This window comes from Macaca fascicularis, chromosome 6, assembly GCF_037993035.2.
Source record: "Macaca fascicularis isolate 582-1 chromosome 6, T2T-MFA8v1.1".
In the NCBI taxonomy this organism is placed as follows: Eukaryota; Metazoa; Chordata; class Mammalia; order Primates; family Cercopithecidae; genus Macaca; species Macaca fascicularis.
The window spans coordinates 187,121,714-187,147,295 of NC_088380.1; the positions used below are offsets into that span (position 1 = coordinate 187,121,714).

At 45.0% G+C, this 25,582-nt stretch overlaps 1 protein-coding gene and 1 pseudogene across 7 annotated transcripts in view; both read right to left on the reverse strand.

Moving 5' to 3' along the window:
* Positions 1-7,677: 7,677 nt before the first annotated feature.
* LOC135971531 (small ribosomal subunit protein eS8-like) lies at positions 7,678-9,821 on the reverse strand (annotated as a pseudogene).
* Positions 9,822-15,537: 5,716 nt separating this feature from the next.
* The window catches only part of MAPK9 (mitogen-activated protein kinase 9), a 59,954-nt gene continuing 49,909 nt past the window's right edge, over positions 15,538-25,582 (reverse strand). For 4 of the 7 annotated variants that reach the window (XM_045394657.2, XM_045394658.2, XM_073995036.1 and 1 more), the window contains 5 exons: positions 24,717-24,899; positions 22,820-22,944; positions 21,768-21,831; positions 20,088-20,159; positions 15,538-18,440 (listed from right to left, as the gene is read on the reverse strand). In XM_045394657.2, coding sequence (XP_045250592.1) covers positions 18,298-18,440; positions 20,088-20,159; positions 21,768-21,831; positions 22,820-22,944; positions 24,717-24,899 — 587 coding nt within the window. In that variant the 3' untranslated portion in view covers positions 15,538-18,297. Of the gene's footprint in view, positions 18,446-18,511; positions 18,680-20,087; positions 20,160-21,767; positions 21,832-22,819; positions 22,945-24,716; positions 24,900-25,582 lie in introns of those variants that run through there. The other 3 variants (XM_045394661.2, XM_045394662.2, XM_045394660.2) reach the window with 2 other exon arrangements.

Genomic DNA, 25,582 nt, shown 5'->3' on the forward strand with positions numbered 1-25,582 from the left:
CTGTGTGGGTGGGAGCCTGTGGGACTGGGCTTGGGCTACTCCCCTCCCCAGAGCCAACAGCCTGGCTGGGCAGAGTGGTCGTGAAGCAGTGCTGGCCTCCCCCGGGAGCTGGCTTAAGGCGCTCGTCCCCTAGGCCCCTGCCTAGACTTCTGACTCAGAGGGCTTGGGCAGGGCCAGGGAATCCGAGTCTGTTAGGTGCCCCAGTGGTTCTGAGCCCAGCCAAGTTCGGGAGCCACTGCCTCAACTGATTCCTTCCCGTGCGTTATGGCTGGGCTTGTCGCTTTTCCCAGGGGGCCTGCAGACAACTGGAATGTGCCACAGGCTGTCAGGGAGCAGAGGTGCCCATGTCCTTGTGGGAAATGGCCAGGGGTGCCCGTGTGTGCTCATTCAGCACAAGTGAGGCAGGCACCTTGGCGAACAGGCTGGACGCCTGGGCATACGTGTGGCAAAGTTTTAGGCTTACAGGACAGAAAACCTCCAAGCAAGAGTGAGCGGCTGCCGTGAACGTCGGCAGGAGGTGATGCAGGGAGCTGTGGCGAATGTGGTGAGTGTTTCTGGTGGGCCACTTGTGTGTGAAGAAGCACTGAGCGGGGCCGGGGGAGGAGACCCTGCAGGGCTGCAGAATCCCCGGGCTGAGCACAGCCCCTGCAGGGCTGCGACCTGGGAAGGTGTGTGGACCCGGGGCATGTCACCATCCGAAAGTTCTTAGTAATCTGATCTTTGAATCTGTGTTTGCTAAGTCCACTGGGACCACGGAGCATGCTTGTGAGGAAGCACATTCGCGCTGCATGTCCACGCGACTCCTCGCTTGCCTCATTCACTCTTAGGGCTCAGGGCGCCCCTGTACACAAGGTGCTGGTGGGGCGACTGTTTCGGGCCGCCCAGACTCAGGCAGGTTCCAGGTAGGCACATTACTGGACTGCTGAGTCAGCGGGGCACTGACAGCCCCAGGGCCAGGCTTCCTGCTCTAACCAGAACTTGCTTCAGACAGAGAAGGCAGCGGTGTCCTGAAAACCACGAATGGCTACGTGACCTGATCATAGCCTTTTTTTTTTTCCCCCCTTCTCAACTTTTATTTTAGGTTCAGGGGTATAGTGCAGGTTTGCTGCATAGATAAACAGTATGTCGTGGGGTTTGGTGTGCACTTTATTTCATCACTCAGATATTAAACACAGTACCTGCTTTTTTTGTTTTGTTTTGTTTTTATTTTCACTCTTCTCCCACCCTCTATCCTCAAGTAGGCCCCAGCGTCTGCTGTTCCCTTCTTGGTGTCCACATGTACTCAGCGGTTCACTCCCACTTATGAGAACATGTTGGCCGGGCGTGGTGGCTCATGCCTGTAATCCCAGCACTTCGGGAGGCCGAGATGGGCAAATCACAAGGTCAGGAGTTCGAGACCAGCCTGGCCAACATGGCGAAACCCCATCTCTACTAAAAATACAAAAATTAGTTGGGTGTAGTGGCAGGTGCCTGTAATCCCAGCTACTCAGGAGGCCGAGGCAGGAGAATTGCTTGAACCCGGGAGGTGGCGGTTGTAGTGAGCCGAGATTGCACCACTGCATTCCAGCCTGGGCGACAAAGTGAGACTCCATCTCAAAAAATAAAAATAAAAAAAATAAAAATAAATGAGAACGTGTGGTATTTGGTTTTCTGTTCCTGCATTCATTCACTTAGGATAATGGCCTCCAGCTGCATCCATGTTGCTGCAAAGGGCGTGATTTAGTTCTTTTTTATGGCGGTGTTGTATTCCATGGTGTATCACATTTTATTTATCCAATCCGCCATTAATGGGCACCTATATTGAGTCCATGTCTTTGCTATTGTGAATAGTGCTAGGATGAACATATGCATGCATGTATCTTTATGGCAGAATGATTTATTTTCCTTTGGGTATATAACCAGTAAAGGGATTGCTGGGTCGAATGGCACTTCAACTCTTAGTTGAGAAATATCCAATTGATTTCTACAGTGGCTGAACTACTTTACATTTCCACCCATGGTGTATAAGCATTCACTTTTCTCTGCACCCTCCCCAGGATCTGTTATTTTTGATAATAGCCATCCTGACTTGTGTGAGATGGTATCTCACTGTGGTTTTGCTTTGCATTTCTCCAATAGTGATGTTGAGCATTTTTTCATATAGTTGTTGGCCATCTGTATGTCTTCTCTTGAGAAGTGTCTGTTTGCATCCTTTGCCCATTTATTAATGGGGTTATTTGTGTTTTCCTTGTTAATTTGTTTAAGTCCCTTATAGAATCTGGATATTAGACCTTTGTCAGATGCATATATTTTCCTCCATTCTGCTTGTTTTCTGTTTACCCTATTGATAGTTTCTTTTCCTGTGCAGAAGTTCTTTAATTAGGTCCCGCTTGTCAATCTTCGTTGCAATTGCTTTTGGAGTCTTTGTCATAAAATATTTGCCACAGCCAATGTCCAGAATGGTATATCCTAGATTTTCTTTTAGGGTTTTTATAGTTTTAGGTTTTATTTAAGTCTTTAATCCATCTTGAGTTGATTTTTGTATATGACATAAGAAAGGGATCTGGTTTTAATCTTCTGCATATGGCTAGCCAGCTATCCCAGTGCCATTTATTGAACAGGGAATCCTTTTCCCATTGCTGTTATTGTTAGCTTTGTTGAAGATCAGATGGTTGTATTTCTGGGTTCTCTAACCTGTTCCATTGGCCTGTATGTCTGTTTCTGTAGCAGCACCATGCTGTTTTGGTTACCGTAGCCCTGCAGTATAGTTTGAAGTTAGGTGAGGTGCCACCTCTGGCTTTGTTCTTTTTGCTTAGGATTGCTTTGGCTATTTGGGCTCTTTTTTGGTTCCATATGAATTTTGGAATAGTTTTTCCCAATTCTATGAAAAATGTCATTGGTAGTTTGATAGGAATAGCACTGAATCTGTAAATTGCTTTGGATAGTATGGCCATGTTAACGATACTGATTCTTCTATCCGTGAACCTGTAATGTTTTGTGTCATCTCTGACTTTAAGCAGTGGTTTGTGATTATCATTGTAAAGATCTTTCACTTCCCTGGTTAGCTGTACTCTTAGGTATTTTATTCTTTTTGTGGCTATGTGAATGAGATTGTATTCTTGATTTTGCCCTCAGCTTGGATGTTATTGGTGTATAGAAATGCTATTGATTTTTGTACATTGATTTTGTATCCTGAAATTTTGCTGAAGTTGTTTATCAGATCCAGGAGTCTTTGGGCAGAGAATAAGAGGTTTTCTAGGTATAGAATCATCTTCTGAGAAAAGAGATCATCTGATTTCCTCTTTTCTTATTTGGATGCTTTTTCTTTCTTTCTCTTGCCTGATTGCTCTGGCTCGGGCTTCCAATACTATTTTGAAAAGGACTGGTGAGAGAGGGCATCCTTGTCTTGTACCAGTTTTCAAGGAGAATAGTTCCAGCTTTTGTCCATTTGATATGATGTTGGCTGTGGGCTTATCATATTTGGCTCTTATTGAGGTATGTTCCTTTGATGCCTAGTTTGTTAAGGGTTTTATACATGAAGGGATGTTGAATTTTCCCAAAAGCCTTTTCTGCATCTCTCGAGAAGATCATGTGGCTTTTCTTTTCAGTTCTGTTTATGTGATAAATTACATTTATTGAGTTGGGTATGTTGAACCGATTCCGCATCCCAGGGATAAAGTCTACTTGATCGAGGTGGATTAGCTTTTAGATATGCTGCTGGATTTGGTTTGCAAGTATTTTGTTGAGAATTTTTGCGTCTATGTTCATCAGGGACATTGGCTTGAAGTTTTCTTTTGTTGTTGTTGTTGTGTCTCTGCCAGGTTTTGGTATCAGAATGATGCTGGCTTCATAGAATGAGTTAGGGAGGAGTCCCTCCCTTGGCCTTGATTTTTTGGAATAGTTTCAGCAGAATTAGTACAAGTTCTTCTGTATGTCTGGTAGAATTTGGCTGTGAATCTGTCTGGTCCAGGGATTTTTCTGGTTGGCAGGTGTTTTATTACTGATTCAATTTCGGAACTTGTTACTCGTCTGTTCTTCCCAATCATAGCCTTTCTTACTAGGGTTTCTTCCCTGTATCAGTCATTCACAGAGTCAAAAAACAGTGACTGAAAAGGAAAGGGGAAGATGGCTGCGCCTTAAGCTGCCCCCTTCAGCTATTTGTTACCTCAGTTTCCTTTTTGGTTCTCTAAGTCTTCCAACATCTGTTTAGCCTTCCTTTCCCTGTCAGCCTTCCACACGCATCAGTAAGCTGCAGGTGGGGAGAGGAGGTAGAATGTGTGTGGGTCAAAGTGACAATCATACCTCGCTTAACACTGGAGACACCTTCTGAGAAATGTGTTAGGCAATGTTGTCATTGTGAGAACTTCACCGAGTGTACTCACACAAACCCAGATGGTACAGCCCACTAAGCACCTAGGCTGTATCGCAAAGCCTATTGCCCCTGGGCCACAAACCTGTACAGCAAGTTGCTGTACTGAATACTGTAGGCAATGGTAACACAATACTAAGTGATTGTGTATCTAAGCAAAACATATTTATTTATTGAGATTGGGTTTCACTCTGTTGCCCAGGCTGGAGTTCAGTGGCACGACCAAAGCTCATTGCAGCCTCCAACTTCTGGCCTTAAGCGATCCTCCCACCTCAGCCTCCGGAGTAGCTGAGACCACAGATGCATGCCACCACATCCAACTAATTGTTTCATTTTTTGTAGAGATGGAGTCTCACTGTATCACTCAGGCTGGTCTTGAACTCTTGGCCTGAAGCGATCCTCCCATCTCAGCCTCCCAAAGTGTTATGATTACAGGCATGAGCCACCACACCTGGCCTCGAAACATGGAAAAGGTAGAATATAAATACAGTATTATAATCTTATGGGACCTCTGTCATATGTGGTCCGTGGTTGACTGAAATGCCATTATATGACACATGACTGTGGTTGCGTTAGCCTTATGCAGAGCTGCCCTGGTAAGAATGAAATATTTATGCATGTATAAGCTACACAAGACAAATTGTGTAATTTCAGTGATTCTGTGTAGGCATTAAATTCTATTTGCATTTAAAACAAGCAATGAACAATGTAAAAACAAACAGTAATGTTCATCTTACATTTTAATGATAACCTCATATTTTAGGTTTTATGTACTTAGAATAACATTAAATGGCACCAAAAAAATGCCAGGACAAGGGGAGAGAGAGTGAGTGAGAAAGGAAAAAAGTGCTTTAACATTAACAGCACAATTTCCCTGATTTTCAAACCCCACCTTTTCATTTCGCTCTGGCCCCTAAACCCTGGGATGAAGTGAGAAGTGCCTTTGCCTGGATTTCAAGAACTGCCCAGGGAGTTGGCCGGGCAGAGTGGCTCACACCTGTAATCCCAGCACTTTGGGAGGCCGAGGCAGGTGGATCACCTGAGATCAGGAATTCGAGACCAGCCTGGCCAACATGGTGAAACCCCATCTCTACTAAAATTACAAAAATTAGCCGGCCGTGGTGGCAGGTGCCTGTAGTCCCAGTTACACGGGAGGCTGAGGCAAGAGAATCACTTGAACCCGGGAGGTGGAGGTTCCAGTGAGCCAAGATCGCGCCATCACACTCCAGCCTGGGGAACAAGAGCAAGACTTCGTCTCCAAAAAAACAAAACAAAAACAAACAAACAACAACAACAAAAACTGCCCAGGGAGATCATGGAGGCAGGCTGTGAGGGGGCGTCTGTGAGCACCCCAACTGCGTTCCATTCGAGAACAAGTCAGTGTAAACACAGGCCAGGCCAGAGAGCCTGATGCTTTCCTACGAGAGCGCCATGGGGTGGATGACCTTCTGTGCCCCTCCTCTCCTTGTCCCTGCTTTGAGCTCGGTGGAGTCTGACACTGAAGAGGAGGAAGTGACATGGGAGCAAAATGAGGGGCAGGGAAGGACCCTGTCTCCTCGTACCAGATATTGAGCTGTTGTCTCTCAGCTTCAAGTCTCGCTTCTATGCTTAGCCTCAGCTGAGCTACACATCTCTCCGTTGTCAGCCGAGTCCTTGTTGACCTTGCAAATGGGAGGTTCTAGAAGGAGACAAGAAAGCTCTTCTCCTTCCCATCGTGCCCACTGTCCCGATGGTGGTATGTCAGCAACAGCCCTGCACGCCAACAGGGGCGGCCGGTTCCAGACTCAGCTTCATTCTGCTCTTCCAGGACAGCTTCATCGCCGCTCCCACAGGGGCTACCACCAGCCTGGCCATGCTGCTCCTCCCAGATCTGGTTCCCTCTCCCTGGGGCCCTTCTCTGAACTTTCAGGCTCTGACAAGCCCAGATTCTCTCTTCCCTTTATCCCTTAACCCCTAGAGGGTGGCAGCTGCCCCTTCAGCTATTTGTTACCTCCGTTTCCTTTTGGGTTCTCTAAGTGTTCCAACGTCTGTTTAGCCAAGTCCCCACATTCAATTCTTTGTTGAAATACCTAGTGTGGCTCCTGTGTCCCTGACTGGTCCCCACTCGGTGATCCAACCTGCTATCAGGAGTGGTGTCCTGGGAAACAGATCCTCAAAGATGGGGGAGCTCAAATCCATAGTGTGATGGGCCAGTGAAGTGTGGAACTTTCCCATCCCTTATCTCCTGCTCCCTACTTTGACACTAGTAGGATAAAAAAATTCAAGCTAGTAATAAAAGAGAGGAGGGATAGAAGTGAAATATGGGGAAGGGAAGGAATATCCCATGCCACCTTCCCTGCCTTCCTGTATATTGAATATCCCAAGCAGAGAAGGGAGAAGATTTATCTCTGAATGAATTTGGCAAGTTTGAATATCACACAGCACGAGCCATTTTAATAACTAAACTGAAACGGAATTTTTTGCTTAGACTAAGTTTTCTCTTTTCTATGAGAGACCAGAAAGATCATGGGATCTATCAGTTTTCAATCAATTGCTCCCCCACTAACTGTTAAGGAGTCAGGGAGTAAAATAAAATTGCATATTAATTATGTCATATAGGCCCTGCTTATTCAACATACTGGTTATACTAGATTTTATGTTCAAATTTACCTAAATAAGATAACACAAACAATTTAAAGCAGCACTGGGATTTAGTACAACTGTTTTTCTTTCAAAAAAGTCCTGTAATTTAGGAAACTTGAATACAGACTTGGCATTAACTTTAGTTTTTAAAGATATATACTGGAAAATTTAGGGGTAAAATTTAATGATGCCAATAAATTACTTAGTAAAGAAGATATATTAGTCAGCACAGGCTGCCGTAACAAAATATCACACGCTGCATGGGTTAAACAACAGAAACTTCTTTTCTTTCTTTTTTTTTTGTTTGAGACGGAGTCTCGCATTGTCTCCCAGGCTGGAGTGCAGTGGCCGGATCTCAGCTCACTGCAAGCTCCGCCTCCCGGGTTCCCGCCATTCTCCTGCCTCAGCTTCCTGAGTAGCTGGGACTACAGGTGCCGCCACCATGCCCGGCTAATTTTTTTGTATTTTTAGTAAAGATGGTGTTTCACCGTGTCAGCCAGGATGGTCTCGATCTCCTGACCTCGTGATCCGCCTGCCTCGGCCTCCCAAAGTGCTGGGATTACAGGCGTGAGCCGCCGCGCCCAGCTAGAAACCTATTTTCTTAAACAGTCTGGAGGCTGGAAGTCTGAGATCAGGGTGCTGAGATGTTCAGGCTCTGATGAGGACTCTCTTCCCGGCTTGCGGATGGCTGCCTTCTCCCTGCACCATTTTGTTTTTCCTTTTTTTGTTTATTTTTTAATCTTTTATTTTGGTCTTTAAACTCATTAAAAATTTTTGTTTTTTAACAGAACAATAAACACCTTTATTACATGGGTGGAGACAGAAAGGATGAGGATTTATTTGTCTTTCCAGGCCCTGATTTTCCTAAGATAGAACTCTGACTCCTTGGTCTCTAGCACGTAGCCATCTGCCTGGCCACACCGTCCTGGCCTTGATGCGGTGCTTGCCCTGCTGGAGCTGCTTCTCCGGAGGCTGACTTTGGTATTCTTTTTCCTTTCATCATATTTCTTCTGAATTCTTTAGATCAGTTTTTGTTTAAAACCTCTTCCTCCTCAGGAATCAGCTTGGCCCCTTTCTTGCGGCCCAGGAGCAGTGCATGGTAGGACTCGTACCACCACGGTGTGCTGTCAGTGAGTATGACGCAGCTCTTCACCAGCGTCTTGGTCCAGACCAACTCATTATTGGACGCACTGTAGACAACATCCATGATGCTTGTTTTGTGATTACAACACTCTGGGCCCCAGGAGAAACTCCCCACATCCAGCCTCAGGGCACAGTGTGTTTTGTGACTTCTCTGCACATGGACTGCATGGATGTGGCGGGGGCCAATCTTGGCACTGGCAGCGGGGCACCCCAGCTCGTACTTCTACTTCTTGTGGTTAGGCTTTCTCTTGCCCCCGGTCTTGTGGTGCTTGTGCCAGCTGTCCCGAGAGATGCCATTCGCTCAGCGCTGGCTGGAATGACCCACCTGTCTTAATCTTAATAAATGTATTTAAGCCTTCGCTTACCAAATTAGGCACATAGAGTTTGTTGAGGCCACAGACTTACAGGAATTTCAAATTTTTCCTTACCATTTCCTCTGTCACCTAGATTGCTTAGTGTATTGTTAGTCTCCAGATGTGTAAGATATTATAAAATTTATTTTCAATTTTATTACATGATCCTATGATGTTGACTTTGGGATTTACTGAGACTTCCTCTGTGGACTGATAGAGGCAGTATTCCTGTAAGTTCCCTGTGTTGAAAAGAATTTGCCTGTTGGGTCTAGTGCTCTCTCTGAGCCCAGGTAGAGAGCTGCGGCGTTCCAGTCTTCTAGTTCTTTGCTTTTTCACCCACCTGACCTGTCCATTTCTGAGAGGGGTGCATTCAAATTTCAAACCACACTTTTTGGTATTTTGTTTCTCCTCATGGTACTGTGAACCATCATACGCACACACAGTTAGTTATATATTATACATATACTACATGGTGCATGTTTTGTAATTTTATATATTGTTAGGTTTTCCATTTGCTCACGGCCCTTAACTCTTTTTGATTAGTGTGTTTTGGTCATTGACATTTATTTTAACTACTGGTATATTAGGGCTTATTTATGCTTTTATTTCATTTTTCCTATATTTACCATATTTTCTGGTACGAACAGACTTGATCTGTTACTTGATCTGTTACTTGATCTTCGCCAAAAATCTAAGAAGCAAGGATGATATTTTCTTTTTCTCCCCTTTTCCTGACTGAATTTCCTTCTGGCCCAAGTAATGATTTTTATTTTTGTCTATCAATTTTAACAACTTTTTTTTTTTTTTTTTCAGATGGAGTCTCGCTCTGTCACCCAGGCTGGAGTGCAGTGGCCGGATCTCAGCTCACTGCAAGCTCCGCCTCCCGGGTTCACGCCATTCTCCTGCCTCAGCCTCCGAGTAGCTGGGATTACAGGCGCCTGCCACCTCGCCCGGCTAGTTTTTTGTATTTTTTAGTAGAGACGGGGTTTCACCGGGTTAGCCAGGATGGTCTCGATCTCCTGACCTTGTGATCCACCCGTCTTGGCCTCCCAAAGTGCTGGGATTACAGGCTTGAGCCACTGCACCCGGCCAATTTTAACAACTTTTAAAAATGTTAGGCATCCATCCCACAAACCCAGGTGCGTCCCTAATATCCTCTCACATTCCTCTGGTCTCTCTCTCCATGTTTCATCTCCACCTCCATCAGCAGAGTTGGTATCATTCTTGGAGCTTTATGAAGTCTCATGGTCCAGAAAAATGTCCAAAGGTTCACGAGTTACTCCTCAGGACTCTCAGAAGCCACACTGACTCCTTAGTAGTTTCTCTGAAGTCAACACCAACGCCTTCAGCCACATGTAGGTAGCTCATTACAAATGCTATTATGCAGGCACATATGTACATGGCTACCTATACCTGTGTCCGTCTATAAAATACATGTGTATACATCATGTATACATGAAGTTAAGAGACTTTTTTTTTTTTTTTTTGAAACGGAGTCTCGCTCTGTCGCCCAGGCTGGAGTGCAGTGGTGCGATCTCAGCTCACTGCAAGCTCCGCCTCCCAGGTTCACACCATTCTCCTGCCTCAGCCTCCCGAGTAGCTGGGACTAGAGGCACCTGCCACCACGCCTGACTAATTTTTTTTCCTATTTTTAGTAGAGACGGGGTTTCATCATGTTAGCCAGAATGGTCTCCATCTCCTGACCTTGTGATCCGCCTGCTTTAGCCTCCCAAAGTGCTGGGATTACAGGCGTGAGCCACTGCACCCGGCCGAAGTTAAGAGACTTAAAAATCTGGTTGCTTGTAAAAAATCAGTGGGGAAATTAATGACTACATACCAGTATAAACGCATGTACATACACATGCATGTAGACAGGATATAGCAGGTGGTGAAATAACATTTGGAGAATCTGGGTGAGGAAGAATTCTTTGTACTATTTTTGCAACTTTTCTTATTTCAAAATTAAAATTTAAAATGTAATGGGGTCAGCCAACAGGACACGGGACTCAGCTTTGAAAAGCTTCCCTGACTACAGTTTTGGCAAGTCAAGTCTCAAAAAGAGGAATGAAAAAGCCAGAGAAATAAGGTATGATGCTGCCTGAGGCAGCTATGAAACCAACACCACATTCTGAGCCTGACCAGTAAAGGGAAAGAACAGGGCACGGGGCTGCCTTTTGCCTGAGGCTCACCTCAGGGCCACCAAACAGCCCTGGCTGACATGCGGGAGCTCTCGCTGACAGCAAACTGCCAGCACGTGATGGCAACAGGACAAATTAAGGAAATCACTCTTCCCCGAGCCCTCAAAGAATTCTTGCTCAAGGCCAGGATTGTCAACTGAGGCCAACAGCATGTGACATGTGGATGAGGCACCCCCAAAGGAAGCCCACGTGGACAACTTCCTCTTCACAGGGAGGAAAATGTGACTGAGGGATGGAGGACTGGACTGTCATCACGCTAGCCAGTGGCCAATGTTAGCATCACTGGCCTGGTGTGATGGCTCATACCTATATTCCCAGCACTTTGGGAGGCTGAAGAGGGAGGACTGCTTGAGCCCAGGGGCTTGAGACTAGCATGGGCAACAGAACAAAACCCTGCCTCTAAAAAACATGTAAAAATCAAAAACCAAAGTTTTAGCATCACTGACAGAGGGTTAAAAAGATATGAAGTGTCCTTTGGTGTGATTTAATAGAAAGGACACAAAATCACTTAAATGTATTACAACCAAAAGATGCAGGTGAACCTAGCAAAGCTTTATCTGTACCTTCCAGATTCCAGGAGATCCTGGGGATGGGAGCAGGTCAGGGCAAACTCTTAGAAGTGGCCACACAAAGCTGGAGGGTGCACACCCTGCAGCACAGCCTACCCTGCCTGGCACTGTTAAGTTGGTTCAATGGAGGATAAGAAGATCCTTAAGGACACGACAACCAGAAAGCAGGCACTATGAATGCATGGGTGTTGACTAGGCCCTGGAAAAAAAGGCAAGGGATGCTCAAGGCGATAAACATCTGAAGTCACACCCAGCGTGAGCCAGGCTCTGTCCTGATGGAGACATTTTTGTAGTCATCAGGCAACAGGAGAGCTGCCTGGCGTCAGTTGTACGGTCCTTTGCGGAATCAGAGTCACGCAGCCTTCAAAACACATCACTTCTTTATTCACGCTGAAAAAAAACAAGGCCACTAAGTGCCCTGCTCCCTCACTCACTCGGACCTACAGACACAGGGACAAAACTAGTCATGTTTTCTAAGTGGCCACAGGATAGCAAAAGTGTGGCTATCAAGGGGGAGGCGGGCGCTCACCACCTGCCCCTCTCAAGTAAAAAGAAAGCACTCTGAGATCCAGGGAGGGTGCCAAACTCATTTCTTTTTCTTGAAATGTGACTAGTAACTGGAGCAGAGAGTGACGCTGAAGTGCATTCATGCTTTCCGTGACCCATCCATCAAGCTCCTTCTCTGTGACCTTGCGGCTGAGTGCTGAGGCTGCAGAGCTGAACTGCCCTGCTGACGGGGAGACAACAGCCACGTGGACGTGTCCTGATGACTGCCTGAAGGTGCTGCTCATCACCAGGCAGATGAAGGTTCGGGAGACACGTTCATGCCATCGGACCACAGATGTCAAGTTGGGAGAGAATGTTTACGACGATGACAGAACTGGGATTGACTGTAACATCACAAAAACTGAGATGGGCCTAGACCCAGCGTGTGACATGGCTGTCGAGACTAAGGCCACCCGAGACTGTGTTAATTAATGGGGGCCCTTAGAGGGTGCCCTGCTCAGGCTGTATCTCAAATACTGTGTCTACTCCTGGGCCCATGTTTTAGGGGTGCAGCTGACAAGTGGGTCCCCAAGGTGGTGAGGCTCTGGGGGATTTTATTGTTAGAGAATGGGTCTCACTCTGTCGCCTAGGCTGTAGTGGCCTGGTCAGTGCTCACTGCAGCCTCACACTCCTGGGCTCCAGCCATCCTCTTGCCTCAGCCTCCCCAGCAGTGGCAGCTTTTTCATAGGAGAGGGGGTTGGATGAACTTTTGAGTTTAACACAGAGAAGGGAAGACTTGGAGCTGACCTATCCAATTAACACGTTAAAGCCTGCTACCAAAAGCAGGTCAGACTTGCTCTGTTTTGCCTAGAGGAAAGGTCTAGGGCCCAAGGGCAGAAGGTACGGGAGCCAGGCGTCAGTTCCATTTAAGAAAGAACGTTCCAGCAGTTAAAAGTACAAACGATTCGGTGGGAAAGGAATTCCCTTCTTGTGAACAGGGGCTGGGTGACCAGCTGTGAGGAACTCTTCAGGCTGAGTCCTACTTGAAGGTGTGTGACGCAGAGAGCCCCCCTGTGCATTCCGCTCTAGATGCGCAAATGAAGTTCACTTCAAAGCACACTTAAAAATGTGTGAATGAAATTAATTTCAAAGCACATTTATAAAAGCTGTAAGAAAATCACAGGGAGTTTGAGGGAAGAGGAGAGAATATATTTTTGGAGAATCAATTTAAAATACGGTTTTAAGGGAAAGAATTTATTTCAAAGCTCAGCACAGAACCACTCCTTTAGGAGACTGTTTAATGATAGCTGTGTCTTTGTACATTTCCATCTAGCTCCTGAGTTCCACATGGAGGAAGTGATGGCAACTACCCAGTTCACTGGAACAAAGTCGTTGTCTTTTCTTTCTGCCATCAAGTAAGAACACCAAGCAGTGCTGGGGCTGAGTGACGATGCCCTGTGCACACCCAAGATTTGTGTACAAACGAGTCAGGCCCAGCAAGGGCAGAAAAGGCAGCAGAACCCTCCTGAGGCTCCGCTCCCTGAGAACACGAAGCGTCTGGGAGCTGCATCTAGAAAGGGGCTTTTCAGCCGGGCACAGAGGCTCACGCCTGTAATCCCGGCACTTTTGAGGACGAGGCAGGTGGATCGCTGGAGCTCAGGAGTTCGAGACTCACCTGGCCAACACAGGGAAACCCCGTCTCTACTAAAAACACAAAAATTAGCTAGGCACGGTGGTGCATGCCTGTAATCCCGGTTACGTGGGAGGCTGAGGTACCAGAATCGCTTGAACCTGCGAGGTGGAGGTTGCAGAGAGCCGAGACCACGCCTCTGCACTGCAGCCTGGGCGACACAGTGAGATTCCGGAAAGAAAAAGAAAGAAAAACGAAGGAAGGAAAGAAGGAAGGAAGGAAGGAAGGAAGGAAGGAAGGAAGGAAGGAAGGAAGGAAGGAAGGAAGGAAGGAAGGAAAGAGGGAGGGAGGGAGGGAGGGAGGGAGGGAAGGAGGGAGGGAGGGAGGGAGGGAAGAAAGGAAGGAAGGAGGGAGGGAGGGAGGGAAGGACGGAAGGAGGGAGGGAGGGAGGGAAGGAAGGAGGGAGGGAGGGAAGGAAGGAAGGAGGGAGGGAAGAAGGGAGGGAGGGAAGGAAGGAGGGAGGGAGGGAAGGAAGGAAGGAGGGAGGGAGGGAGGGAAGGACGGAAGGAGGGAGGGAGGGAGGGAAGGAAGGAGGGAGGGAGGGAAGGAAGGAAGGAGGGAGGGAGGGAAGGACGGAAGGAGGGAGGGAGGGAGGGAGGGAAGGAAGGAGGGAGGGAGGGAAGGAAGGAAGGAGGGAGGGAGGGAGGGAAGGAAGGAGGGAGGGAGGGAGGGAGGGAAGGAAGGAAGAAGGAAGGAAGAAAAAGAACGGAAGAAAGGAAAAGAAAGAAAAGGAAAAGAAAGGAAAAGAAAAGAAAAGAAAGGGGCTATTCACATGGTATCCACTGGGGTCCAGGGCTCCTCTGAAAGCTTGGCAAAAATTCTGTGCTTATGGCGTTTTTCTTGGGAGAAGGTAACAGATGTCAGCAGATTCTCAAAAGTGTTTATGACTAAAAGAGGAGAGTGAGATTTGCAAGAACGCGCTGCCCACGGGGTCAGGGCAGACCCACCGCTCCTTCTTGGTGCTGTGAGGTGCCCTTCTTTCTCGGGCGTAAGGCTTTCTCACTGTTGTAGGGTGGGGGGTTAGACAGAATGATTCTGGATTTCCCTTCCAACTCTAAACACCATGGAGGAGAACTGAGGCAGCAAACACTCGTGCTCACAGTGACCCTCGGGAACCACGGCCTTGGTCGTTCTAACCGCAGAAGAGCATGTGGTCTCCAGGCCTTGAGGACTCAGCCTGTGACCAGCTCCCAATGGCTGAGACATGCATCTCCCTTATATAATGGCTACGTTCAGCTGCAAGCAGATGTGACTGACCACTCTGTCACTGTTATTACTGATTTTGTTACCAATTTTCCTGATTAAAACAATATCGAAGAACTGCCTTATTGACAAAGGTAACCACCTTATGCTTAAATTCACATAAGTAGCCACAGAATCTTCCAGATAATGCAAGTAGCTAATTATGACGTTATTTTGAAATACGGGCACTCTCCTTCCTCCCTGAAAAGCCCCACCCCACCTACGTGTATTACTTCAGTCGATAAATAAAAAGCATTTCAGTGCTGCCTACAGTGAAAGAGGGAAGAGGGAACAGGACAGAGAAATGGAACCCAGACCCAGACCCCAGTATCTCAAGAAACAGCTTCCTTCTCGCAAGACCTTTACAAACACAGCTGACACGCATCTCTCTGGAATGATTCTAGTCCTTTTAAGCAGACAAAGGAAATTGAGCCACTGAGTGTCCTTCTCCTCCTGTGGTATTAAGTACTGAAGCCTAAAGTGCTTCAAAAACACACGTCAGATGAACTTGGCTCATCCCTTGCAAAGCCACAAGCACCATGAACGACGTTAAGTCATACGACTAAGGCTGACTGGCGGATTCTCCTGGCCACGCCTCATGAGAAAACAATTACACCAATACTCTGAACCGTGCTTGTGTATTGGTGACGTCAAAACTTACCGCCATTAGTTTTGAAAACACAGATTTAGGAGTTTGCAGAATATTTTCAATAAGAGAACAAACAGCAATGTTTCTGCCTTTCATGTGAAACCTCTTACTAATATTGATCAAAAGCATGATGCTTTATCATCTATCTGTTTCATGTTAAATCTGTCATCAGAGATGGTGATGGAGAAATTATCTAATTGTCATTTAAAAACACACAAAAATTGGACATGCTATACATTTATCTTTTAAAATGTAGTCTGTATTATTTTCACCAACCAAAACACACATAATATATTTTATTATAAAACATTAGGCAATGTTACTTTTGAGATATGCAATCTGAAAGGTCACATTTGTATTTATTACCAGAAGAGTTACATTAGAAATCAACCAGACAGACTCGTACGTCGTTATCGTGACTTACACAGCATGAAATGCGGGTTGAAGCAGCACCCACTTAGTGTTTTGGACACGGACCTGGTGTGGGCATTCCCCTCTCCGCACTGGGGCTCTGCGTCTCACATCTCAAAGACCAGAGCAGAGCCCTGTGTCCACTCCAGGCCCACGGCTGACACAGTGTGCACAGCCAGTGTTTCTAGACTCTCTCCTGCTCTGACAGAACTCGTTCTCCGGACTCTGCACTTGAAATTACAACCTGAACATGGGGGAGACAGTCATTTCCTTCTTGACTGAAAACCAAGTCAACAAATGAAACAAACCTAGTCTAAATTCCAGGATAATAATAAATTACCTGGTTTATAAAAATACATGTCCAAAATAGTTACTTCCCGGGTTGTGTACAATATAAATTACAAAAATAAAATAGAAAAGATGAAAAGTTGAGCACATTTTTCAGTTCTTTAACCAACACCAGCATTTTTCCATAGAGATCAGTGTGAAACCATGTGTGTGGCACCAAGACCCTGGCAAATCTAGGCTCAGGAGGGAGAGCCCTGAAGCTGGGCGAGGTATTTCTGTGGAGCCCTGTGGCCTGTCCTGGGCACACTCGCCTCTACCTGGTGGAAGACGGCCTTTCCAGGAAACCCTCCGCGCCGTCCGGGCTCCATCTGTGGCAAGTGGCTCGCAGAGTCACAGCCGAGCGAGCGAGCAGAAGGGCACCTGCGGGGGCCTCGTCCCTGTCCACGTCTCCCGAGGAGGGAGCATCACACAGTGCGGGGCAACTCGTGCATTTTCAACCTCTCCCTTTTGTTTTTCCTTTTAAAGATAGATTTAGTGAAGTCTTTTAAAAGAATGTGTATTACAGAGAAGATAGATAAGACAGCCATACAATAGGTATTTCTGCCTCAATCCAAGTTATTATTACCATTTTGTATTTGAAAGTGTCTAAATGACAATATAAAAGAACTATTTCTTATTTCAATATTAGTTTTGCTAATCAAGGGTTCCAGTTTCCAGTGATTCGACCAACCGACAGGACATAACGGGTGCAGAGAGAGCCATGCACTTTAGATCATATCTAGAACCCACTTTCTCATCACAGTTCCTCCTCAGAACACAGTCTAAAGAATGTTGACTGAAAAGCTTCCAAAATAATTGAACACAAGATATGAATCAGCAAGAAAATAAGCTCAAGGGAAAAACACGGGCACAGGCAGCAAAATGTGATCGTCATAGCTCCGTTTCTGCAGTGACACTTAACACACTCGGTATCTGAATGAGTTCTGAATCATTTACTTATCGGAAAGTCTCAAAGTATCAATTTCAGGTGAGCAGTTTTAAATCAGAAAATATTCAATGGTTAATCATTACTCTTTAAGTATTTCCTTCATATCCTCTGAAGAGTTTCCCAGAACATTCACGGGTTTCCCTTGTGAAAAGGAATGCCCCCAAACAATGGAAAGCAATAGCAAAAAACAGGCATCTGAATCAGCCTGGCCTCTGAAAACAGACCAAAGAGGAATTTATCCGCTTTCTTCCAGTGAAGAAAGAAAATCAAGAACATGGTATTGGCAGAGGGAAAGTGAATGAGGGAAGGTAAGTAAAGGACCCAGGTCAGTCTCTGGCAAAGGAAGCACTGAGGGAATGACTGCAGTGGTCTCTAGGGACCATTCTGTAAGATTCTACTCCAGCGTTAGGCCATGGATGCAGGAATCTATCTGCCATCATCTTATTAAGAGGGAGTGTTACACGCCTAACAAAGAAGGTGAAGTTCTAGGTAGAATTTTAAATTCATAGTAAGTCTAGAAGACTAAGAAGAAAGAGATAAGGTAGCTAGGATTTCAAGCAGCACTAAGCAAAACTTAAAATTTTATCGTGCAGTAAAGCTGAATGTACAATCATCCCAGACAAGACAGTTTAAAGAAAACAAGATGTCCACATGAGTGTCTTGGTTTTAGCCGTGATAATTCTCAGCCCCAAACATCACAAATTTAAGAAAAGCTATATATTTTTATTTATTAAATAGATTTAATTAATATGTCTTCTGAAATACAAAAGATAGAATAAATCATAGCACAAAAGGGAATAAGATATGATAACATCATGACGGCCAATTAATACACATAAATCAACCTTTTCTGGACAGACACCAAATTACTTAAGAAGATTAAGAGATAACTTCAGAAGCAGCACTACCTGGGAGATTATTTGGCATTTAAATACTGATTTCCAAAGTGCTAGATGGGCAAGTCCAAGCAAGCATCTGTGGTCACATGCACACACCTCTCAACAGTTACGGATGATGAGAAACTGTCACTATTACAGCTTGAAACAACCTCACCTACTCTAACTGCTCACCTGAAATGATCTTGAACAAAATCTCTACAAGTGTGGCTTGCACTTTTTTTCTTCAGACATATTCTGCCTCATTTTATCATCTAAGCAGGCAATCCTATTAGATCTGAGTAGGGGCAAGGCATTGTGTTTCGTACATGCAGAACATGGAGTTTTCTATTTGGTTCCATCAACTCCCAAGCATTTCAGGCCCATGGAGGTGAGAGTTCCTTCAATGATGACAGGTTTGCTATTTCTAACTTATCATCGACAACCTTCAAGGGGTCCCGTCGAGGCATCAAGACTGCTGTCTGTGTCTGAGGCCAGTGTCTGCTCAGTGGACATGGATGAAATGTCATTGATAGATGAAGACTGAGAAGGAGTGGCGTTGCTACTTACTGCTGCATCTGTGCTAAGAAAACCAAATATAATAAAATCTGAGGCACGACATTGCTGCAAATCCAGGCAACGAGACTTCAGGCCATTTCTCGGCTCTGTCCTTTTGCAGTTTCCCAATCCTAACTATGAGCATAAACAAGAAGTTAGTCAGCTGGACTTTCTGAACTTTTCCTTGAGTCTTTCTTTGGGCCCAGAGTCCCATATTCCTATGTCTTTCCTTGCAAGATTCTTCTTTTCTTCTCAGTGGCTAAACATATATGTGGCCATGTATAATCATGTTAGCTACTTAAAAAATAACCGCTGCTTTCAAGCAGACATCAAAAGGAAACAGCTATATTTATCTGAAAATGCAGTATCACAAAAGCTTAAGCCTGAATTGAATTCAAGTGTCACCAGACACTTGAATTATAACAATTTATAACATAAACACTAAATCTACAGAAAAGAAAGCATCAACATTCAAATAAATCTTTTGCAATAAAGACTATATACTAGAAAAAGGAAAAAAATTAGTGGCCTCGTATTTTTTATTGTTTTGTACCTCCAGAAAACTGACATTTTAATCTTTTAAAGCAAATGAAACTATTCTACTTCCTACTATCTATATTTTAGTCTGGTGTGAATAAAAATACAACATGCAGACTCTCTGAGATCGACGTCTGCAGTCATAAATTCGTGCTTAGTTAACAAGCACTTAAGTTCTTGCTGAAGTTATATAATCTCTAGATGCTTGACACATACGTCATGTTGAATATAAAATTCAAGAATAAAAAGTAAGCTGTGCTCTCTGCACATCCCCACGCGTGTGTGCTTTCCAGTGGGAGTGGGAGAGAGACAATAAATATAACTTGAGCGTTTCATTTAGTAAACGGGAAGAATCCTGCAGACGTAAGTGAATACCACTAATATCAGAGTCTCTCATAATCGTACAACCACCCGGTCAGCAGGCTTCCACCACTATCAAGATCGGCAGATCAAGTAGAAAAATGGGAGAATGATATGAACAATTTTCTCAAGAGAAAACCAAATTCCATTTTACTTAGATTGGCATTTTGGGTGGGTTATCAACGTTGAAAAGGCTTTAAATTCCATTTCATCTGTAAATGGACGTGACAGCAATCGTTGCAAAGATGAAAGAGAAATGTTTATAAGGAAGTTCAGTGCCTGGCACATCAGTAAAATGCCATCCACCACCCCCTTCACTATGACAAGCCAAAAAGGGTGGCTATTCATACAGTGGTTTTTAAATCTGATGCTAGCCAGGCTGGCGTTTCAAACATGCTGCTGCCATTTATAAAAGATGAATAGGGAAAGAGGCCAGGTGCAGTGGCTCACGCCTGTAATCCCACCACTTTGGGAGGCTGAAGCGGGCGGATCACGAGGTCAGGAGATCAAGACCAGCTTGGTCAATACAGTGAAACCCCGTTTCTACTAAAAATACAAAAATTAGCCGGGCGTGGTGGCACGTGCCTGTAATCCCAGCTACTTGGGAGGCTGAGGCAGGAGAATCACTTGAACCCAGGAGGTGGAGGTTGCAGTGAGCAGAGATCATTCCACTGTACTCCAGCCTGGGTGACAGAGTGAGACTGTCTCAAAAAAGAAAAGCTGAATAAGGTAAGAAAAATATCATACAATCAATTAAAACAATCACTAACCTGAAGGCTGATCTTTTACAACACCATTCTTGCTTCTTTCTTCCCAATCCATGACTTCTTTGTAAATTAGCTCTTTAATAAAAATACAAGTTAAAATGCTTAATCAGTTTCTAAACAGTTTCATTGTATCTCTAAACTCTGCTTCCAAATCAACTGGAACCACTCCAAAGGCACTCCGATGTGTTATTTTTAATTGTAAGATAAGAGTCAATTCAGTAATATAGTCTAAGTGGACCAAAATATTCATGTTTTGATACATTATATCTTTTCTTTTCTTTCTTTCTTTGGGTTTTTTTTTTTTTTTTTTGAGACAGTTTCATGCTGTCATCCAGGCTGGAGTGCAGTGGCACAGTCTTGGCTCACTGCAACCTCTACCTCCTGGATGCCTCAGCCATCCAAGTGGCTGGGATTACAGGTGTTCACCACCATGCCTGGCTAATTTTTATAGTTTTTGTAGAGATGGGGTTTCGCTACGTTGGCTAGGCTTGTCTTGAATTCCTGGCCTCAAGCCGTCTGCCCACCTCGGCCTCCCACAGTGCTGGGATCACGGGCCTCCCACAGTGCTGGGATCACGGGTGTGAGCCACTGCGCCTGGACTACATCCCATCTTTTCCATGCAGCAGTAAGGGAGCAAAACGTGGGGTGGTTCTGGACCCACAAGGGGCTGTATGAAGTGGACTGGCTCCCACAGAACACTGTAAGGGACTGGATACTCTCACATCCATTTCAATATGCTTCTCTATGTAGTTACTTGGGGTTTTCCAAAGGTAACCGGCATCCACATGTGGGCTAGGAACCCCCGACACTGGCCAGAAATGAATCCACACGCCTAAGTCTTTTCCTTGTTTCAACTTCAACTTTCATTTGTAAGAAAAACTAATTACCTACTAAGTAAGTGATTAGGGATTCCTAAAATGTCAGTATTCATAAACCAGCACTAGCGCGTTGCAACCATTTCCGGAGGCCAGTGAGTGTGCTGTGAGCATGCACTGCTGAGCACAGGCTCACACAGGCAACCGGCACTCCAGGAGGGCCCTGGGGCAGGACCCACCCTCAGTGCTGACTCACTCTGACTGTGGTTCTCAGTTACTACTGATGCCGCTTCTTAATGAAGAACTGTCAGGCCGACCTCTTCATTATAGGTGCAGTTTGTTGTGGGTGGTCTGGTTAATCTTACAGTGGTAATAATACCTATTTGCATATTTTCAATCTGCAGTTTCCCCCAAACTAGATTTTAAAACGTATGTACAACTACACGGCTTAAAAAAAGCAGGCAGAAGTTCACATGACCCCCAGCCCTGGCTCCCCATATCTGCACACACTGGGAATTCTATAGGTAACATGCAGCCTGTGAACTGGTGTCACCTGAAATTTGCAACATGTTATCAATGTAAGTGTGATGCAATTACTAAGCTCAGTTTACAAACCGATATGTGAAAAGCCATGAAAAAAATGCTATTTTTCCCTCTTGAAGCAAATGATAAGAAATTGATACATGTTCCTCTCTAACTCTGTTCTCTTCAAGTCCTTTTTCTACTGGAAACTGGGGAGAAAGAGGCTAAGTGGGTCGCAGCATTTCTTGCCCCTTCCTGAAGGGAAATGTCACAAAATGAAAAGCCTCTGCTTTACAGGACTGGAAGAAATGTCCTAAGGAAGGATCAAAATAAGCTCCATCTTTACCTTTCCATTCTTCAATTGCATGTTCTCTTTCTTCCAACTGGGCATCATAAATCTGAGGTGGTGGCTAAAAATTAAATCATATGTAAAGTCAATAGTAATGCCTCAAAAAAAATGAGGCACTAAAAAAGGTAAAATCGCTTGGAAGACTTCTAGTCTATTTATGATATGGATTTAGTTTAATTCAACACATGGTTTAATAAAGATTTGTCATGCAATATTGGATCAGCTTTGGGATCAAAATAATTATGAAAAAGTTAACCAAAAAAGAGTTACTATGTTCCTCTTAATAATCACCTGACCTCAAAACACAGACATCTGCCCATCACAGGCTGTTTCCCGAGACCCATCATGGACAAGGCATTGTGCAGGCAGCTATGGAAGGTACTGCTGTTTCTTAGAACAAATTTTACATGTTCTTCATGTGAGAACTCCCAAACCCAAAGTCCAACTCATAAATGGACTGTTACAAAAGTCTGCTTATAAACTGGATTCTTTTTATATAAAACAACGTTTAAACTGATGGCAAAACCACAGGCCATGCCATAAACATGTGTGTCACTCATGGCACGAAGGAAGCCCGCCACTACGCAGTGATCTCCCTCACAGCTAAGGCTCACTCACACCAGCGCTGACACAGAAACACGCACGTGAGCACCGAACTCAGAGTGGAGCTCCTCCAGCGGGAGAGCCAGGAGGCACAAGGCCTTTAGGGAAGGATACACAGACGTGTGATTTTTCAGCAAGCTGCTCAGCCTCTTGGCCTAAACAAGAGGATGTAACCAAAGCCAATGGCACAGAACAGATGCTTAATAAACTATGAGCTCACAGCAGCCTTTGCAAAATGGAGACTGGTATCACCAAAGCGTAAGTTCATTCCTGAGGTCCTCCGAGCAAAGCGGCCCAGGCCTCAGACAGCACTTGGCCTTTTTCTAACTGGGAGCCCCAGATGGAGAACTTGCTACCCATATGTAGCCGCTCTGGACGAGCAGACAAGATCCAAGGAAATACAAGCCCGGCCTCCACATACAAGTCTTTTCAAAACAGATACTCACTGCCTCTGCTTCGGCCGGGTCATACCAGACAGTGATGTACGGGTGACGCAGAGCTTCGTCTACAGAGATCCGCTTGTCAGGATCAATCACTAGCATTTTCGATAACAGATCTCTGGCTTGACTGGCTAGGGTGACAACAAAGATTAGAATAATACACTAATGCTGTTAATATGAAACAAAGAGAATCATACAATAAAGAACTAAATACGACAGCACAGACAGAACAAAGATGTATTAATTTTGAGAAACGTTTGATAGGTTCAAGATGAATATAACACAAACTTTTTTTTTTTTTTTTTTTTTGAGACAGAGTCTCGCTCTGTCGCCCAGGCTGGAGTGCAGTGGCGCAATCTCGGCTCACTGCAAGCTCCGCCTCCCGGGTTCACACCATTCTCCTGCCTCAACCTCCCGAGTAGCTGGGACTACAGGCGCCCGCCACCCCGCCCGGCTAATTTTTTGTATTTTTTTAGTAGAGATGGGGTTTCACTATGTTAGCCAGGATGGTCTCGATCTCTTGACCTCATGATCTGCCTGCCTCGGCCTCCCAAAGTGCTGGGATTACAGGCATGAGCCACCGCGCCTGGCCATAACCCAAACATTTTTAAGAAAAAGTCAGATGGCCACTTTCATGACAAACCAGGTTTCCAAATGTGGTTTTACGCCTCTGGATCTGCGAGGGGAAGAGAAACCTGGGCCCCCAGGGTGGTGGGGAAGAGCACCAGGCAGCCTCAGACCAATGTCTGGGCAGGGCCCAAGGCTGGGAAACCACAGCAAGGAAGGTGGCAATTGCCGAGCTGTGGGTGGCACTGCCCAGGGTGTGGGCATGAGGCACGGGGGAGTATTTTTCTCTAAGTCACATCAAAATGAAATTAGAACAGACTTTTTAAACCGTGCAACAATCTCACATTCCCACAGGATGAAACACTCACAGATGCTTCTGGCTGGCCTAGCTGTATACAGTGCTGGCAACTTACAGTTTTTTTTTTTTTTTTTTTTTTTAATCTACAGATTGGTATTTAGAAAAAAAAAAAACAAAAACAAGTTCAATAACTTAGTTAAATATAAGGATCACCTAGGTTTTGGCAATTGAAGTTCACAACCTGAGTAAGCATAGGAATGACTGAGGGTTTTCTGATTAAGGCACAGTTTACCTTAATTTTTTTTTTTTTTTTTTGAGACGGAGTCTCGCTCTGTTGCCCAGGCTGGAGTGAGTGGCGTAATCTCGGCTCACTGCAAGCTCCGCCTCCTGGGTTCAGGCCATTCTCCTGCCTCAGTCTCCCGAGTAGCTGGGATTACAGGCACCTGCCACCTCGCCCGGCTAATTTTTTGTCTTTTTAGTAGAGACGGGGTTTCACCGTGTTCGCCAGGATGGTCTCGATCTCCTGACCTCGTGATCCGCCCGCCTCGGCCTCCCAAAGTGCTGGGATTACAGGCGTGAGCCACGGCGCCCGGCCCAGTTTACCTTAATCTTAATGTGGACAGAAGAAAATCTCTTCTTTCTCCTTAAGCAATCACACCGTAGTAAAGGCTGCAGGAGGAGGTGGGGAGGACCTTTTCTACCGAGTGACTGTCACATGGCTCCGACTCTAGAATCTGCATTCAAGGGTTCTTTTCACCTGAAAACTTTGTGAATTCCAGTTGCTGTAACTGTAACAAGATTCTTTCAGACTGATTTGATGATTTTTATTTTGGCCAAAGGCTTCAATTAAGCCATGTTATGGAGGATAAAGCTTCTAGACCTTTAAGCTTTCTCTCCTCAGTGCCTTCATACCTCAGACTTCTGGCCTAAAATGACTTTCTCTCCCAAAACTCACAGGTTTTTAGAATACAAACATGAAAGACTGAAAGCGCCACCTGAATTACAAAACACAAGTCTAAGAAAAAAAGGGTATCTTACTTTTTATTTTGTCTCGCTCAGACTCTGATGGGAATATCCAGTCTGGAAAGAGTTCTTCGAATTTGATTCCAGGATACTTTGGTCTGTTTTCTACATAATTCCTCACAGTCGGCTGCAGTTTCTTCATGAACTCTGCTGATGGTGTTCCAAGCTGCTCAATAACTTTATTCCACTGATCAATATCTAAGGAGTCTCTTGAGGAAAATACAACTGGAGTGCCTCGTATTCACAGCACATGCAGCAGCGTTTGACTCATCTTTACACCTATCGGCTAGGCCACCCCACCGGATCAGCAGCAGAATTTCCAAATAATATTCAAATAAGGTTTGGGTTTCCAAGTTACACTATTTTTAAAAACTCTTCCACTCTGCATCTTCATAAACTATGACACAGCTTATTAAATCAACACAATGAAGTCTACACACCTTCCCACTCTAGTTCAAAATAAAGTTGATCTTGTAACTAAGAATACCTATGGCAAAAATGATTAAACATGGAACTAGATAAACATTACATCAGCAAATTGAAATCAGTTTTCATACTAATGCTACCTTAGATTCATTCACAGCTCTCTGAAGAACAGAGGATCTCGAGGGACCTGTGAGAGACCTGTCTGACCTCCTCAGTTTACAGCCGGGGAACCAACCAACTGGGCTTAGACTGAGCCCACTGACAGCTTTCAAACGATACTCTGCTTTACTTGGAATTGACTCTTCCCAACCATCACTGCAATACCGAGGTAATGCATTTTATTTCCTTTCAAAGTGCATGACCTGGGTTTCAGACTCAACTCTGCATTCAACACTCACAGTGTGTCAGGAAAGTCAAGCTTCCTTAGGGGTCCATTTCCTTCTTTGCTCAATGCA